Raw genomic sequence first — 16,808 nt, forward strand, 5'->3', positions numbered from 1 at the left:
GTAATTTTAATTTGTTGGCCTTGTAGTGCAGAGGTCAGCGCGTTTGCCTACCATGCAAGAGGTCTCGGGTTCAATCCCCGGCATGGTTGAAATAAAATGTTTATTCAAAAGGGTGTTTTTACACTAGAATATTTCATAGTCCTTGGACTAGTACTTGAAGCGCAAAACTGATCATCTTACCTTCATGTAACAAAAATGATCAAGATACGCTAAAATTGGGGTACCAATGCAGTTCCCTATGCACCATTAGGTGCGAAAAGGGAATGATGATGATTAGGACTTATCTAAAATAACCGTTTCATCATACATAACTACAATCTGTGGAATTCTAGTTACCATTTGTGTAAAATGTCATCACCGTTTGTATCAAAATTAAAGAAATCGTATAAAGAACTGAATTTGATAATGTTTTTTTTTCGCTCTCTTCAATACTCCAATTCGCATGTCCTCTTCTTATCCTTTCTCTCTCCGATTAAGGTTGGAAATCATCAGAACAATTCACACATTGTTGGCAGCTGGCCTGAAGAAGGACTGGGTGCTGCAATGAAACCAGTCACGCAAGCTCCTTAGCCAAGAGATGGGCCTTCTCCTAGCCCTGCATCTTCCTTCAATCTTACCATGTAGAATGACTTGTAAAATGTTGCCTTTCATCACATGTCGAAAGCACTCACGTTTTATTTTCTTTGTGATCTTTTGTACATATTTTTTTTTCATCCATCGGAAAACGTCATCATTTCGGACTCTGTCCACTTAGACAATTTTTATTATCCTCTTGTAGCACCGCATTTCAAAGGCTTCGATCTTTTTTAAAGTGGCTTGGGTGAGTGTTTACGTTTCGATGGCGTAAAAAAGTACTGAGAAGACGTAATATCATACAATGCTTATTTGCGAGTCTTAATTGAAGTTTTTACTGCAAAGGAGGTCACGCATCCTGAAGAAGCAGTCTCGCGCCTTCTCTATTCTGACTTTGATCTCTTGTTAGTGATTTATATATTATTTAGCCAGCATCCCACATATTTGTATTGATGGACTTGCTTATTCCATTTTTTAAAACCTTTAGGAAAGTTGGTAGTTTTTCGCAAATAACCATAGGTACTTTTGTTTGGAAATATTCATTTCTTGCCCTTAATTCGAACTAGCCGTGTGTCCTTTTTGTCCAATGGCTGCAGGGTTTCCATACTATCTGCTAGATGGCCAGTATCATCCGCGTATCGGATATTGTTTATAATTAATCCATCTATGTTTATGCAGTCGGTTGGTTCACTTATTGCATCTCTAAAAATGGCTTCTGAGTACGCGTAAAAAAAGAGAGGAGACAAAATGCATATTTGCCGGATATGCACACTCTCGAAGAATCACCCACATAATTATTTTCTGTTGAACTATAGAACACTACACGCAAAATATTAAGTAGGCGCGTTCATCCAATAGTTAGTTTGCGCTTTTATATTTTACAAAAGGAAGAAAATTCTAATAAAAGAAATCGGGTTGTGGTCCCGTGGCTAGTGTCGTGGACTCACGGATCAAAATTTCGAGGTTCACACCCCGCTCTACCGCAACTTGATTACATTTCCATTTTCTAATAGTGAGTTATTTTGAAAATGCAAAGTTTAATTTTTGGTAAAACATTAGAACGGAAATGTTTCTTTTTTAAAAATAAAATAATAATCAATCAAGACATTATTTTTTTAAAAATGTGTTTTATTTTGAGTAGAAAAGAATAACAAACTTCATACTCACAAACAGTTAAATATATGGCACAAGAGTGCAGTTCTTACATTGCAACATCTTCTCGTAGAAGATGAAGATTACCCAAATAAATTTCACAATGTAAGCTAATGTCCAGAATTGTCGATTTTCACCAAAATTACGGTTAATTTAAAGAAACGACGACACTTAGTATTGTTCACCATGAAGTTGTCACGCCAACTCCTAGTTATGGTGAGTGTGTCTCCATTGAAAATTCGACAATTGATTCATTCTTCCCATTAGGCATAATTTCACAGGCATGAGAGATGCTCACGATGCTCTGCGCATGCGCCTTCGCGGACAAATATTCATATTAATGTTTCTTCATTATTGAAGTCGTCTATGGCCGGCTATTCGGGTCAGTTAAAACCAGGAAAAATCAAAACACCACATAAAAACCACATTTGAGAATTTGCACCGTCCGACTAGTCGGCCAAGAAAACTTGATCAGATAAGGTAATTATAAATATTATGATAAGGAAAAAAACGTTTATGAAGAAAAAAATACCGAAATTCGAACCGCGTGTTCAAAATGCATGTTGCACTATTTATAGATCAAATATATATATAATGTCATTATTAGACCTATTTCATATGTTGCACTATTTCAAGATTTTAGAAAGTAAGTAAAAAAATCCATCCAAAATCTGGTCTAAAAGCAGACACGATAAAAGAGCATGTTTGAATGTGGAAGAAGCGAGGAATGTATGATAGGATAGACGCATGTGGTGTATCACTCTCTACCCATCACTACAGGAATATGGCGTATTAGTAGAAGTTAAGGTTATTTTATTTTATAAGAATTTTAAGTTTTCATAATAGAAATAATCATAATTTGCATGCATAATTTTGCTAACACAGAGATTTTTTTTTGATAAGCGCGGTATAACCTTATATTCTCCTTGTCTACCTCGACTAGCCACGAATCGGTCATTTATATACAGAGAATAGTATTTTTAATTAGTTTAAGATTTATTAAGATTTCTCAATCAAACGTAAAACTACCTATATTTTTTAAATTAGCATCTTTCAGGAAATAATATTGTGTTTAAAAAATTAAGATTTTATTTTATTAAATTATTTTCATAAAAATAATTTCAATTTAAACAAAATTTACAAAACTGAGTACCTAAAAATTATTTTCTTCTTAAGTTTATCTAGTAAATTCTTCTAGAGTTTATTCAACAAAAGTCCATTACTTCCCGTATGGAATTTTGTATTTTCCATTAAGGAAATACTAACTGAACGAGGAATAATAAAATTAAGTACGTATAGGGTGGGTGCTATAGGAATTGAACATGATACAGTAACTGGACATTTTCAATCTAATGGTCAAAAATAAATAAATGTAATGCACTCATTTTAAGAAGAAACATAAAAAAAGTGTCTATTTTATTATGGGAATACATTTTTTCGTTCACTTATTTTTTAACATTAGATTTAATGTCTAATTTATTTATTTATTTATTTATTCACACTCTTTATCAAAATACAATTCCATGTTCACTTTGCCCAGCTAACAAGGGCAATTAATTACCATAGCATGTCCAATACTATAGCACCCATCATACATACATATGATATGAGATCCTTCGCACAAGCTTATTTATGCCCTCCTCGAAGAACTCTTGTCGGTTGAAAATTTAATTCCATACATGTGTGGTCACAGGGAGACGAACAAATAAAAATCTGAAGGTGCCAAATCAGGGGAATACAGAGGATGGTTCGAAATACCTAGAACGAATGAGTACGTCTTCTCACAGCCTTAGCCTCCAAGGAACTCTTGGACTCACTTAGTTATTTGATCTTATTTGGGCCGCAGCGTATAGGCTTGTGCCACGGCTCACAGCATACATTGAATGGGTTATCGATTATGTGGAAAAATAGTCAACAAGTGTATCAACAATATCCTGTATTTTTTCCAAATGTACTTTCTTTAAGAAAATATAAAAATTTACTTCACTCAATTTCTGAACATGCCTCGTAATTAAAATAAATATAAAAATGGTATCGACGTGCTTTGCAAATTGGCTTCCAAATAATTTTAGGAGCAGAAAAAAAAAATTACGTCACATTTAAACGATAAATATTTACACAGTAACCGGGCTCTAACCATACATTATAACTTTTTTTTCTGGAATTGATATATATTTCCTCACTCTTAAAAACTATACATAATATGCTAGAGCCTGAATTGCAAATAATAATATTTTTTTATCTAACTGTACCTATTTAACAAATTTTACTTATTTTATCTTTTTTGAAAGAAGAAAAATGATCTGGTGTTGCTCCGTATGGATCCGCAGGCAAAAAAAATAAATTAACACCAAGTTAACAAAAAAAATAAATATTTTCTTGTGTCCTATTTCATAATTATTGTAATATTTTATTTTTTAATACGGAGTGGTTTTTTGGCATTGTATATAAAAAAACTATAATCGCCGTATAATTTTGGTTTAATTGTAAATATTGTATTTTTCGTTTTAAAGGCTGTTGTTTACTTTAAAAAAAATAATTTAAAAATATATGAAAAGCAAGCGGAAAAGCATACGTATAGCCTTAGGAACATTATGATCAATATTTGCTCGCATGTCTTTAACTTAATAAATGTTAACTTCGCATGAGATCTTATCGTACACGAGATTGCTACAGGATGTAAACTTAATTGCTGTTAGAATGTACAAGCCGTATTAATAATATTGTATTTAGTCCATGCTCTGCAAAACGTTGAATTACATGTGAAAGATCGAAATTTACGCTGGGATTTAAGTTTATTATTCCGTAAAGTCGTACATACTATTATGTATGTACCTATATATACGAGTATATTGAGTTAACAGTTATTAAATTATAATAAAACCTATCGCATCAGACTTAACGCAAACACTTATTTTTCTAGTCCCTGTAATACAGTATGTGTACTTGCCTAATTACATGTTATAAATCTAATATACGAGAATATATATTTTTTTCATTTTATATTTTTATTTATTTATACGCCCTATGGGCTTTTAGATTTATTATAAATACATTTGAGTGTAGCAGTATAACAGAAGTTTATAAATAAAGTCAAAAGTAAATAAAACATAGGAAAGACTAAAAGAAAAAAAATACGTTAAAATAAGGAAATGTATACCGTAAGATATTAAGTATACAGTAGAACTCCAACTATCCGAATCAATTGGGACCGGACCCCATTTGGATAATCATAAATTCGGATAATTGTTTGTTTTTTCGAAAAGGGGTATATTTGAATTAATTACAGTATGAATGTTGAAAATGTGAGAAAAAGCTGTTTTTTTAAGAAAAGGAGCTTTTAATTAATCAAATGAAATGGCAACACCTTTACATGCTTAGTGCTGTACATCAGTACATTATGTACGTACCGTACCGTAAATTAAAGTCATTGCTTGTTGAACATCTCGGTCAAAGTAAGCTGTTTGACTGTCATCGTCCGTTTTCGGGCAGCAAAGTCACGCATCCGCTTGACAGTGAGAAGTTGCATGTGGTTACACTCGGGCTGACGCTCCATCCACTACAACGCAGTTTCAAGGCCGGCAAATGCTTCACTAGCTGATGGTCCTGTGTCTTTTTCGACAACTTTGACATTATGTCATTTTCTTCCTCGACACTTTCTTCTCTCACATTTTCAAAAAGTTTATCATCATTTAGAATTTGAAACCCATGGTCTGACGAATCACACACCACTTACTCTTCTATTTCTTCAGTAATAACTTCCGTACATTCAGGAATTTTAAAAATAATATTTCTGAATTCCTTAAGTGATTCTCCTGTCTCTTTCCTTTCTTTTTTTGAACTTGAAAATTCGGAACGCGATTTGAATAATCAGCGATTTGGATGGTCTGAGTTCTACTGTATTTACATATTATATAAATCATACACCTGAATATGCATACATACACACACAAATAAATATGTGTTTGATTTTAATCAAAAAAATAAATTGAAAATATTAGTAAATGTCATGTTATTTCTGATGAACAAAATAGTCCGTGTGCTGTGGTAACGCGTACGTTACACAAAGCTTTAATGTTTTTTTTTGCATTTAAATTTGATTTATGTCAAACTTAAAGTACAAAGAATAAGAACTTTAGCGAACTTTAGCGAACTTCCAGCCAACCAAAAAACAGACTGGTCAAAAAGAAGAGATTGGTCAAATTTTTTTACAAAAAAAAACATCAATATAAACCAAAAGAGAGGTACATACGTAAAATTTAAAAAACCGAATTAATTCAAAATAACAGCTCTTTTTTAATTGGGAGATAAGGCTTGCACATATTAACTTTAATAAAATAAAAAAAGTACATTACGCCATACATGTTAATTGATGAGGAATGTGGGATCAGATTGTGTGTTTGGATGGAGAGAGAAAAAGAGAAACCAAGGAAAGAAAAAACAGGATAAAAACACATATATAAAAAAAAGAAAAAAGCAGTAAACCTCAGGGAGTTAAGGATTCTGGGGATACGAGTATAATAATGTTATAATAATGTTTCAGGCGTTTCTTGAAAGTGGCTAGAGAAGGTGAATTTTTTAAATACAAAAATGAGCTCATTCCAAAGTCTAGCAGCTTATATGTGTGGATGCACCTACATAGTTTAGATAATATTATATAAGTAGAGCTATCGCCACATAACCTTTTCAATTCTGAATAGGTTTACCACGGTGTAAAAATATGAACAAATTTGAATTTATTTTTTACATTATTTACTTGAAATTTTGATTTAAGCATAGAGGCACCAGGATAATAAAGCAACAATGTAATATATGTCTGATTTCAAGTCTGAGAGATTCGTTTAATATAAAAACGTAGACGATATAAGTATAGATTAAAGACAAGGGAACGTTTTAACAATATATTTCCGCATTACAACAGAGATAAAGAACATTTTAGAGATGGTAATAAAGAAGTCTAGGCATCTACACCTGTAATTGGCTGGTTTGAGTGGACACTTTACACACTATGTAACATTCATCATTCTGCTCATATTTGAACATCTATATTCCTCCAATTCTTTCATCTGTTGATGTTTGTGAAGTTAAAGAGCTGAAACCTTTATTTATGCGGGTAAGATTCATCTAACTGAATTATTTAATTTGGACAAACTCAAAATATTGTTAAATATTGTCGTTTTGGTATTTTTAAGTATCAAAAACATTTTATGGTAAATGTAGGGAAAATATAAGAAAGTAAGAAATAATGAAGTAAAACCAACATATTAGGAAAATATCACAACGAGGAAAATATAACAAACATAATATGTGGTAAATGAAGTGAAAATAGAACATAATAAAAATAATGTAGTATAAAAAAACAGTTGAAAAATGTCGCAATGTGAAAAAATATATAAATATATAAAAAACATATATTCAGTAAATGTAGCACATAAATGTACATGCACATGTAGCAGTAAATATGACACAGTAAGAAATAATAAAATGAAAAATATATTTATTTATTTTTAACACGTATATAATAACTGCAACTATTATTAAAAATATTATCTACTCATCACAATCCGATGTGTCATTGTTTTTATCACCATAAACACATTTTAAAATAAACCACAGTTTAACACAACTTCCTTGGTTTGTCCGCAAAAAGCCTGTCTTTGTCCCAACTTCGTAACTTTAGACATGGTTACTTTAGTTTCTTGAAACAAACAGACAAGTATATTTTGAATTTTGAACTTTTTGGAACCGACATTAGCCAATTAGACGACGTGATTGTTACAAAATATTTACATACCTGTATATTACACAAATGATTTGTTTAAGTGTTAGTTTTGGAAAGGTTAAGTGGCGGGCACTCTACTATAATTTTAGGTTTGTATTATCGAGTCCTGGGCCCCGATTACAATGGGAAGTTAACATTTTTCTTCAATTTTACCTACAAAGTAAAATTAAATTTTCTGTTTGAAAAGCAGAATATACTGTACAATTTTTTCTTCCAAACATCTTCAATTACAGGTTACCGATGAAGATACTTTAAATATTCATGCAAATATACTCATTTTCGTACACAAATATCGATTTTTCTTTATAGACAGTCGAAGATAACTCTCTTAACTTCCCATTGTAATCGGAGCTCTGAGATATCAATCATCAATCGATAAAATATTTAAATCAATTGTATTTACCTGTTCCAAAAACTTTTCAAATTTATTTATTTTGTTACTTAGTGTAAAATAAAAGTATCCGCTAGATAAAAAATCAAAATTTAATTGGAATCATTAAGCAGATTATACTGAAATAATTACATGGAACAAATTTTTAGTTTTATGATAACATTTTAGATAAATTAATATGAATTGTTTTAAAGCATGACTAAAAACAAACGACTTTTTAATTACTTGCAATATTAAAACAAACTTAGAAAAAACATTTTTATTGAGATTTAAAGAAATGTGTTAATGTTGGTAATGCATTATTTCAAAATAAATCAAACACTTAATTAAGTATTGAGCTGACAAAAATATCTTAACTTAAGACATTAATTTAGGTCTAATAACCCTTCTAAATAAACGACTCTTGTTATAAGGACAATTAAATCCACACGTCTCGTTTGTACTTGTGAAATTGTTGAGAAATAGCCTCCTCGCTCAGTAAAGTTGTCTGATGTTCCGACGGATACCGAAGGGAACTCTCGCCTCTCGCTAAGTGCTGGTTAATTTGAGGTGTTAAGACGATCAGCCAAAGAGATTAGAAGAACACAACACCCACATCAGTTGTTGGCACGTGTTGTTTCTAATATTAACAATTTACTAGCGCCAGCGAGTGGAGCGCCTTAAATTACCACAAAGATAACACTATCTTTTCAATTTACCAAACTAAACTGATGAAAATAAAAATAAGACGCGTTTGACGCAAAGAAAACCAAACACATATTTTATAATATTATTTTCAACATACAAATATGTTAACAATAAATAGCTAAGTGAATATAGAGGTAGTCAAAAACGCCATTTTTATCTATCCGTAATGTAAAATAAAACAACAACAACAACAACAAAACAAAACAAACCATCACGTCGTTTCCCCCTAAGGGTAGGCAGAGAGGATAGAACGCCACAACACTCTTTCTTTGCATACAGATCTCGCTTCTTCTACATTCATACATCTTCTCGTGCACGCGCGCCGATTATTCCGACTTTTAACATGTCCATCTTTAAGTATTTGTTAGATTTGGTCATGCCATGTCTTTCTCGGCTTCCTCTATTTCTGCATCCATCAACATTTGCATTGTAAATATTCTTAGCCGTTCTTTCGCTGTCCATTCGTTCTACATGTCCAAACCAGCGCAGAGCTCCTTTCTTGATTTTGTCGATAATGCTTGTCTCAGCCTTACATAATGTACGGATCTCAACATTTGTTCATCCATCGTACATAGTTTTACCACATATTCGCCTGAGAGATCGCATTTCGACAGCATTCAGCCTACTTTCATCCCTGTTTTTCCAAGTCCATACTTCGCTCCCATACATCAGGGACGGGACCAGGACTCCGTTGTGAACTGCCAATTTTGCCTCTTGTGGCAAACATTTTTTTGCCAAGGTCGATTTAAGTGCACCGTTCACTCTGTTCCCAGCACTCACCCTCCTTTCAATATCTTTCTCAGTCATTCCATCCCTAGTGAACATACTTACCAAATACACAAATTCCTCTACTTGTTTTAATATAACTTCATTCACAGTGATTTCACATTTAGTCATACTTTCATTTCTTTCAAAAACCACATTTATTTTATCACATTCGATTTATCGACATTCATCAGCAAATCGCTTCTCTTGCATACATCGTAGACTTTTGTTACCAAGAATTGCAGTTCCTCTTTGTTGTTAGCAAGGAGTACAGCATCGTCAGCATACAAAAGACAATTGACATTTAAATCACCCATTTTTGCTCCCATTCTTAAGCCTTTCAGTTCTTTCATGCAGTTATCGATAAACACGTTGAACAGCCATATAAAATAAAGATAAATAAATAATTAATGTATAGAATAGCATGACATATTTATATTTGGATAGCGGATATAATAAATAGTATGGTTCTTGCGCTGTACCAAATCTTCTCGCTGAATATGAAGGACCGTCTCCAATGTATTATTACATGAAAGACCCTTTCCAATTTATTATTGTATGATTGATTTTAAGAATGAAGTATCGTAATATATTTACAAAAGGAAGTCATGAAAATATGTTTCGCTCGTCAACGTGCAATAAAATAAAGTATTTTTGTGGTAAATCCGATATTACAAGTTAAAAATAGAAATATTTTTTTTAGTGTGAAACAAAATCAAAGCCACTGCGTCATTAGTAAGACTATTCACGATCAGAGTATTTTTAGGATCAACTACAATGTTTTCCCCATAAGTTATTTTGAAGTCTATACTTTTTTATAAGCACGAAATATAGTCAAGCATTCGTGACTTTAATCTAAACTACATTTAACAAAATTAGTGCGATGACAAAATGTTTTTTTCTTTACTGTACACGACAAACATCTTATCCCTTTTGTCACATAGCTTAAAGTGTGTAAAGAACAGATGAACCCCATATTTTAATATGGCCATTTCGAATAAAGCTCTAGAGGGGTCCTATGAAAGAGCATTTTACCTTGTTTTATATAAAAATGTGTGTTTTGGGAAAAGTGACAGATATATGTACACTTCTGCCATCACACTACCAATATGTACAATGGATAACAAATATACTTACTCACTTAATATAAACTTACAACTTCAATAATAAACGCATGCCTTGTACAAAAGAGAAATAATATTATTTAAATACAATGTAACTTTGTTCACTTCTTTTAATGTTTTAAAATACAATATTTGCAGTTTGAACGTAAATACAATTTTACCAATGCTAATCTGGGTGCGGTTTTTATCACATTTTCAGTTTCTCTTAGAAACTCCATGAGTACGGAAACATTTCATTAATCTACGTTTTATTACGGTGAAATATTTAGTACTGTGCTCAGGTCAAATGTTAACAATGACATTATAAGCATAACGGATTTTTTTCATTTTCCTGTACGTGTTTCTCAGTAAAAATAAATGCCTCTAACTTTCACCGAAATAAAATAATTCTCCTTTTACAAACGTGACAGAAAATGACCGTTTACGTCTTTATATTTTAAGCATAATTGCATAAAGTATGGATTGTGGACCTATCGGAGCAGTAAGAGAAAGATATCATTTATTTTTTATGTTCAATACCCAAGGATTAAACTGAAGAAAAGTGTAATATCAGCATCGATACAGGGTTACATAGTGAGGCGGGAAATTAGAAAACAAGATATTTTGTACAAAAAGACATAAAAAACTATGAAGATTTTTTTACAGTTCATAACAGTGAGTATATTAATGATTTAATTTTGGAAATACGCAGACATTTGTCATTAAAACAAGGCATTATAATGATGGTATTTTCTAAAAACGGCTTTTTGTGTATGCAATATTTAAAAAAAAAAAAGCTTATTCGAGCATGGCCGAAGTTTGAAACAATGTCTCGTTTATGTAATAGGGAAATATCACTTTTTTAAACCTTTTTCTGATAAAGGTCTATGAAATACTGTCTAGTAAAAAAGTAATTTTTTGCTTATTATTAGTAGCACAAAAAATACTATCAAATTTGTAATTTTGAATTCCCGCAAAAACGGTCATTTCATTGGCCACGCCCTTAATACGTCACGATTCATGTTTATTTGTTCCTGCCATTGAAATTTGTGTATAACAATTTCATAAATCTTGACGTTACAACAACCAAGGCCAAACACGTCGCGTTTTTCTACTAATATATTTTAATTAAATTTCTTTATTGCATTTATGTATGAAAACATTTCTCCACAATATTCATATTGATTTTGAAAATACAATTAATTATTCTTAATCCATTTCATATATTTTTATTGGTATTCGTAGTGTGTGATATTTCCTTACTCTTGTCAAAGATTATTTGATTATTTTTTTTTAATTTTTTTTCGGAGATTTTACTGAAAATGATTTAATATTGGCAAAGCATTCATTAATTAACTTGCATTTTAGATTTCTAGAATTGTTGAATTATATTTCTTTAGATATATAGTTGAAAAATTCTAATCAAAGATCTAAATAACTCACTAGGGAGGAAATCCAGCCTATCTGCAAGCGTTTGCAAGCGTTTCGGCTAGTTTCACCGTTTACAAAGAACGGGCTATGCGCTAGGCGCACTTCTTAGCTATTTTTTTGTAAGATATAAACTGTAGTGGTGATTTATGATGAATAACAATTATTTTATTTGTTTTCGCATAAACATATTTACTTTAAAACATTATTATCGAAAGTCCTATACAATGGTAAGCTGTGCATAATCGCTTATTTTGACGATTCGCCCTGTAAGCTTCATAATATGTTTATACCTTTTAGTTACCTGAGATAGACTTACGTATTTCACACAGAAAACCATAGAAGTAATTCTAGATTTTAATCTCGTTACCTAGAATCCTCAGGTTAGTTAACAATTATTATTACCCTAGCATTTTGTCTGGTTTCACGCTATTTTTTTTTTAATAAAACGTTAAAATGTTACCATCTTGTTATTTTTTTTATTTCATTTTTCTTCAATATTCTCTTTATAAGTAATTTACAAGTAAATTCTGATTTCCTAGTTTCAATTGTTTTTTTCTCTGTTTTGTATTGTATTGCTTGAATATACTCGTGTATATCCTTTGTTATTTCTCTCAATTTTTTTATAGACCAACAATTTACATATAACTTTTTCGCCAGATGAGAAAATAATGGAAATGAATAAATAAGTATACTTTTACATATTTTCATTGAGTTGCAATAATCATTTTCGATCTTCAGTGAATCTACAATTATATTCTTAGTTCTGCAGTATATAGTCTGGGTAGCGCATAACGGTAAGAAAATAAATGATAGTATGTAACATCAATGCAGTTATCATATTCCGCTAACTGCCGCTGCTCTGTGCTGATCTCCTGGGAGTTTCCTGTGCCGTGCCTGCGGATGTGACAGATCTCGGGAGATTTCTTTCTTATCACTGCACCGACACTACCGCTCTGAACTTGCGGAGGAAGGGAGCCGGTTTGCCGAGGAATCCAACTGCACTTACGGGGACAAATAAATTATTCTCCGATCAATTAACCTGACCACAGATAATTTACACTTAATAAATTATTTCATGACTGCGAAAATAATATTGCACGGATGTCAAGAGAAATTTGTTCAATTTTGTCTGGAGCAATACGCTTACCGATTCAATATTTTGTTATAAATTATTGAAGTCATAAATTGTAATTCAATTTAAGGCTTGGTTTCCTATTACGTTATCTGTACTGTACTTATGTGTGTTGTAAGGGTCAAAATCGTAAAGCGTAGTTTATAATGCATGATTTATTTTTAAGAAAATAAAAAAATAAAAATTATTGAAAATCTCGTCGTGGTCCCGTGGTAGTGTAGGTGTAGAGGACTCACGGATCAGAAGTCCGAGTGTTGAATTCCACCCTGCAAAAATGTTTGATTTATTCCTATTTTTATTTTTTTTTGCAGATAGGTATCTACAACTAAATTGAATGATTTCGGTCATAACAAATATTTTTTAAAAGATGACCGTAAAAATCCACCTGCAATTAGGTATTTGAACTACCTACCTTTATATTACAGTATATTGGTGATAATGCTCATGATTTTGCTCAGTTTCTTGTACATATGTTCCTTCATATAGCTCTTGTAATTGACTTAAATTATACGTGTAAAATATATATAGGTAATCAAAAAAATAATAATATTTCGATTGCTATAGATACTAAGCATTTAATACTACATCGTGAAATTCTTTTTAATTTATTTGTCAAGGAAATAACAGAATATTGTTAATTATTCATTTGTATTTATGGTAAGTGCCAACAGGATGTTCAATGAAGACGGTTATATCACTCGTCGATAAACTATTTTTATCAGAAGGTGCGCGATGCAATTTATGGAATATGTAAAGTAATCTTCGACACAGGAAATAATGTATCCAGCACATCTGGTCAATACAAGTCTCCGGTATCCACGATAAATACACAGATTAAATAATTCTTGAATTGCTATTCACTGAACAATAATCAATCGGGAATGTTCTTTGGACTGAGAATAACAGAATTCAAAACATTCGATTATATCAATAGGTCCGTGATTAACGATATCGAATATGAAAATAGGTATGTATATATGAGAAACCGTTTCCTTTGTCAGTTCAGAGATATGTCGCAACAAGGCTGACGGCAAAACAGGAGTGTCTTATCTCCGGACCACGGGCAGAAGAGGAACTCACATACTGCGGCTCCTTTGTAAAGATCCGAGTTTAGATACAGAACTGTTCCACTCGTACGGTGACGCGCCCCGAGCCATTCCAGTTCGCGGTTGAGTTATGCTACTAGTATCGGAAAGGTTTGTTCAGCCACTACGACAAAAATATATCGAAGGAGTATTTTGGTCGAAGCGGTGCGCTACTTGAACGGTAGCGCCGGGCAATCTAACATTACACGATCAGCCTCCCGCTGGCGCTGATCTAATCGCCAATCCGGGGTTTAAAAACTCCCTCGTACGTGAGCCACTGCGGGCCGAGCTCGGTAGGTGTCGCGGAGGCTTCACGTTACAGATTACCGTAAAGTATTCGGGCTCGGAGTCTCTCACGGGTCCGCGGTGATCCGCGCTCATTGTGCCTCCTATTGACCCGACACGTACCGCTTTAAAGTGTGTTGACACGACTATTACAAGCTTCTTTATCGCGATCGCTCCACTCCGTTCCGGGTGCTGGAAGCTTCCGAGCGAATAACAAATAATAAGTATCCACTTGATGGAAAAATTTCAACCGTATCCTCGTCTTATTCGGGAGTTCTAATGCGGCAAACTCGCTTTCCACGATATAACGTCGCGGCAATGAAACTGTCATTGGCCGCGTCCAGTCGAGCCTTTACAGAGCTTTCTAGCGACAGTGTGACGGAATGTCGAGTTGACTATTCTCCTTTTCTTTTTTCTTCGGCAATTATACCTGTCTCAGGATTGTGGCTATTGTAGTGGCGCATGATGAATCACTCGACATCTCAGTGGAGCTCTATTTATGGATTTCTGAAGGGAAATGGTTCCATAAGAGTATATGGAAGAGCTAACAATGTGACGTAAAATATCTTAATCGGTACCGACCTGTTCATGCTTCTTGAGGTAGGACAGCCTGGGGAAGGCCTTGTCGCAGAACTGGCACTGGTAAGGGGTGTGCTCCGTGGCTCCCAGCGTGAAGGTGAGCTCCCTCTCCGAGGAGGGGCTGGAGGGGGAAGCGGGGGAAGCGGGAGAGCCCCCCGAGGGGGTGGAGGACCGCCACGAGCTGCCCGGGGTAGTCAGAGCCTCTGCAATAAATATAAAAAATCAATTGTGCTTTCATACACTCATATTCAACTAGATTTCTATCCAAAACGATGTGACATACAGTTAAAATTAAAATACCTTTAAATTAAGTAATAAAACTGAAATAAAAATTAATAAAATTAACACGATTCGTTAATCTTTTATTTTGTTAAAGAAATCTACTGGCATTATTTCTTGGTTTGTTCATTGATATTTGCTTGATATTTTATTTCTGTGTACACCTGCTAATGCCTACAACATTATGTGAATAAAATTGACTTAATTGGATAATATTATTTATAATTTAATTATAATACTCAGATTGAGATGGAATATGTAAACATAATAACAGGACCAGTTTTTTGCCAAGTCAGCTAGGTGATCGGGTCGGCAGTGTAGGCGAGGGCAGGTAGGTAGTGATGGGGGGCGGCGACGCTAATAATGGCTCGCCTAATGCCTAACGTGGAGCCTGTGGCAGTGAGAGGAATAAATATCACTTCTGCGCTTCATTCCATTCTGCGGTTGGGAATCTTGACAAATGATGTCGTGAAGTGAAGCCCCGTATTAGGGTGGTATTTTATTTTCATTTTACAGTTTTACACCCGCGAAATGGTACGCAGTGCTGCTTCGTGGATTTCAAAAAATAATAATTGAGAAACATCCTATTAATCCATAACACTATTGCATAAAGTATGAAATTAATAATATGTATACATACTTCACCAGTAAATACAAAAAAGTATTTAATTTACGTACCTACGATTATATTTGAAAATACTTTTATATCGTATTTTTTATTACCAATTGCATATTATAAAATCACTGATATTCATTTTTTCATATGAAGTTCTTCTAATACGCATATCATATAAACACTTTAAACTTAGATATTGTTTGTAACTTAAAACATCGAATGTACGCGTTATTTATCATTTGTCAAAGTAATAAACATTCCAACTGTCGTGTTGATTAGATTATTCACTCTTTTCAAATAAGTGATTTTATCTCAGTTTCACTTTTCTATGACCGGCTGCTTCTGCATAACTACATTTTATTGTAATTTGTGTGTTTTAAAAAAAAATAAAATCAAACATTAGATTTCTTATAATTTACCCAAATATTTCAATTTTGGTGGCCATTTTCAACGAGTTGTAAATATTTAAATTTATTTCAACAGAGAGGGAAAAAGTTTTCGAGAAGAAATTTGGAAGTCTAGGCATTTACAGGGCTTATGACCTGTCATTGGCTGGTTTAAGTGGCCACTTTACACACTGTGTAACATTCACCATTCTGCCCATGTTTGAACATCCACATTTCCTCAACTCTTCCATCTGTTGACTTTTGTGAAGTGAAAGAGCTGAAACCTTTATCACGTGGGTGAGATTCATCCGGCTGAACCAAATCACCTACTAGGCAACGCCTGGAAACAATTTTCCAATTTTTATACTTCTTCTTTTACCGGGTAGTAATTCAACAATGTTTGATTATGTCCAAATGCTTGCAGACTGGCTGGATTTCCTCCCTAGGGAGTTGTTCATATTTAAATTTATTTCAACAGAGAGGGAAAAAGTTTACGAGAAGATATTTGGAAGTCTAGGCATTTACAGGGCTTATGACCTGTCTGGGCAGAATGGTTTAAGTG

The 16,808-nt window shown here is 33.1% G+C and overlaps 1 protein-coding gene across 1 annotated transcript in view; it reads right to left on the reverse strand.

Annotated features, from left to right (window-relative positions):
• L (zinc finger protein Lobe) overlaps positions 1–15,168 on the reverse strand; it is a gene marked incomplete at its 5' end in the record, with an annotated part of 35,536 nt that extends 20,368 nt beyond the window's left edge. Inside the window, one exon of the mRNA XM_088241985.1 lies at positions 14,969–15,168. Coding sequence (XP_088098111.1) covers positions 14,969–15,168 — 200 coding nt within the window. The remainder of the gene's footprint in view (positions 1–14,968) is intronic.
• Positions 15,169–16,808: the final 1,640 nt, after the last annotated feature.

This window comes from Micrasema longulum, unplaced genomic scaffold (genome assembly GCF_059751315.1).
Source record: "Micrasema longulum isolate JH-2025_06_02 unplaced genomic scaffold, ASM5975131v1 h1tg003212l, whole genome shotgun sequence".
Taxonomy (NCBI): Eukaryota; Metazoa; Arthropoda; class Insecta; order Trichoptera; family Brachycentridae; genus Micrasema; species Micrasema longulum.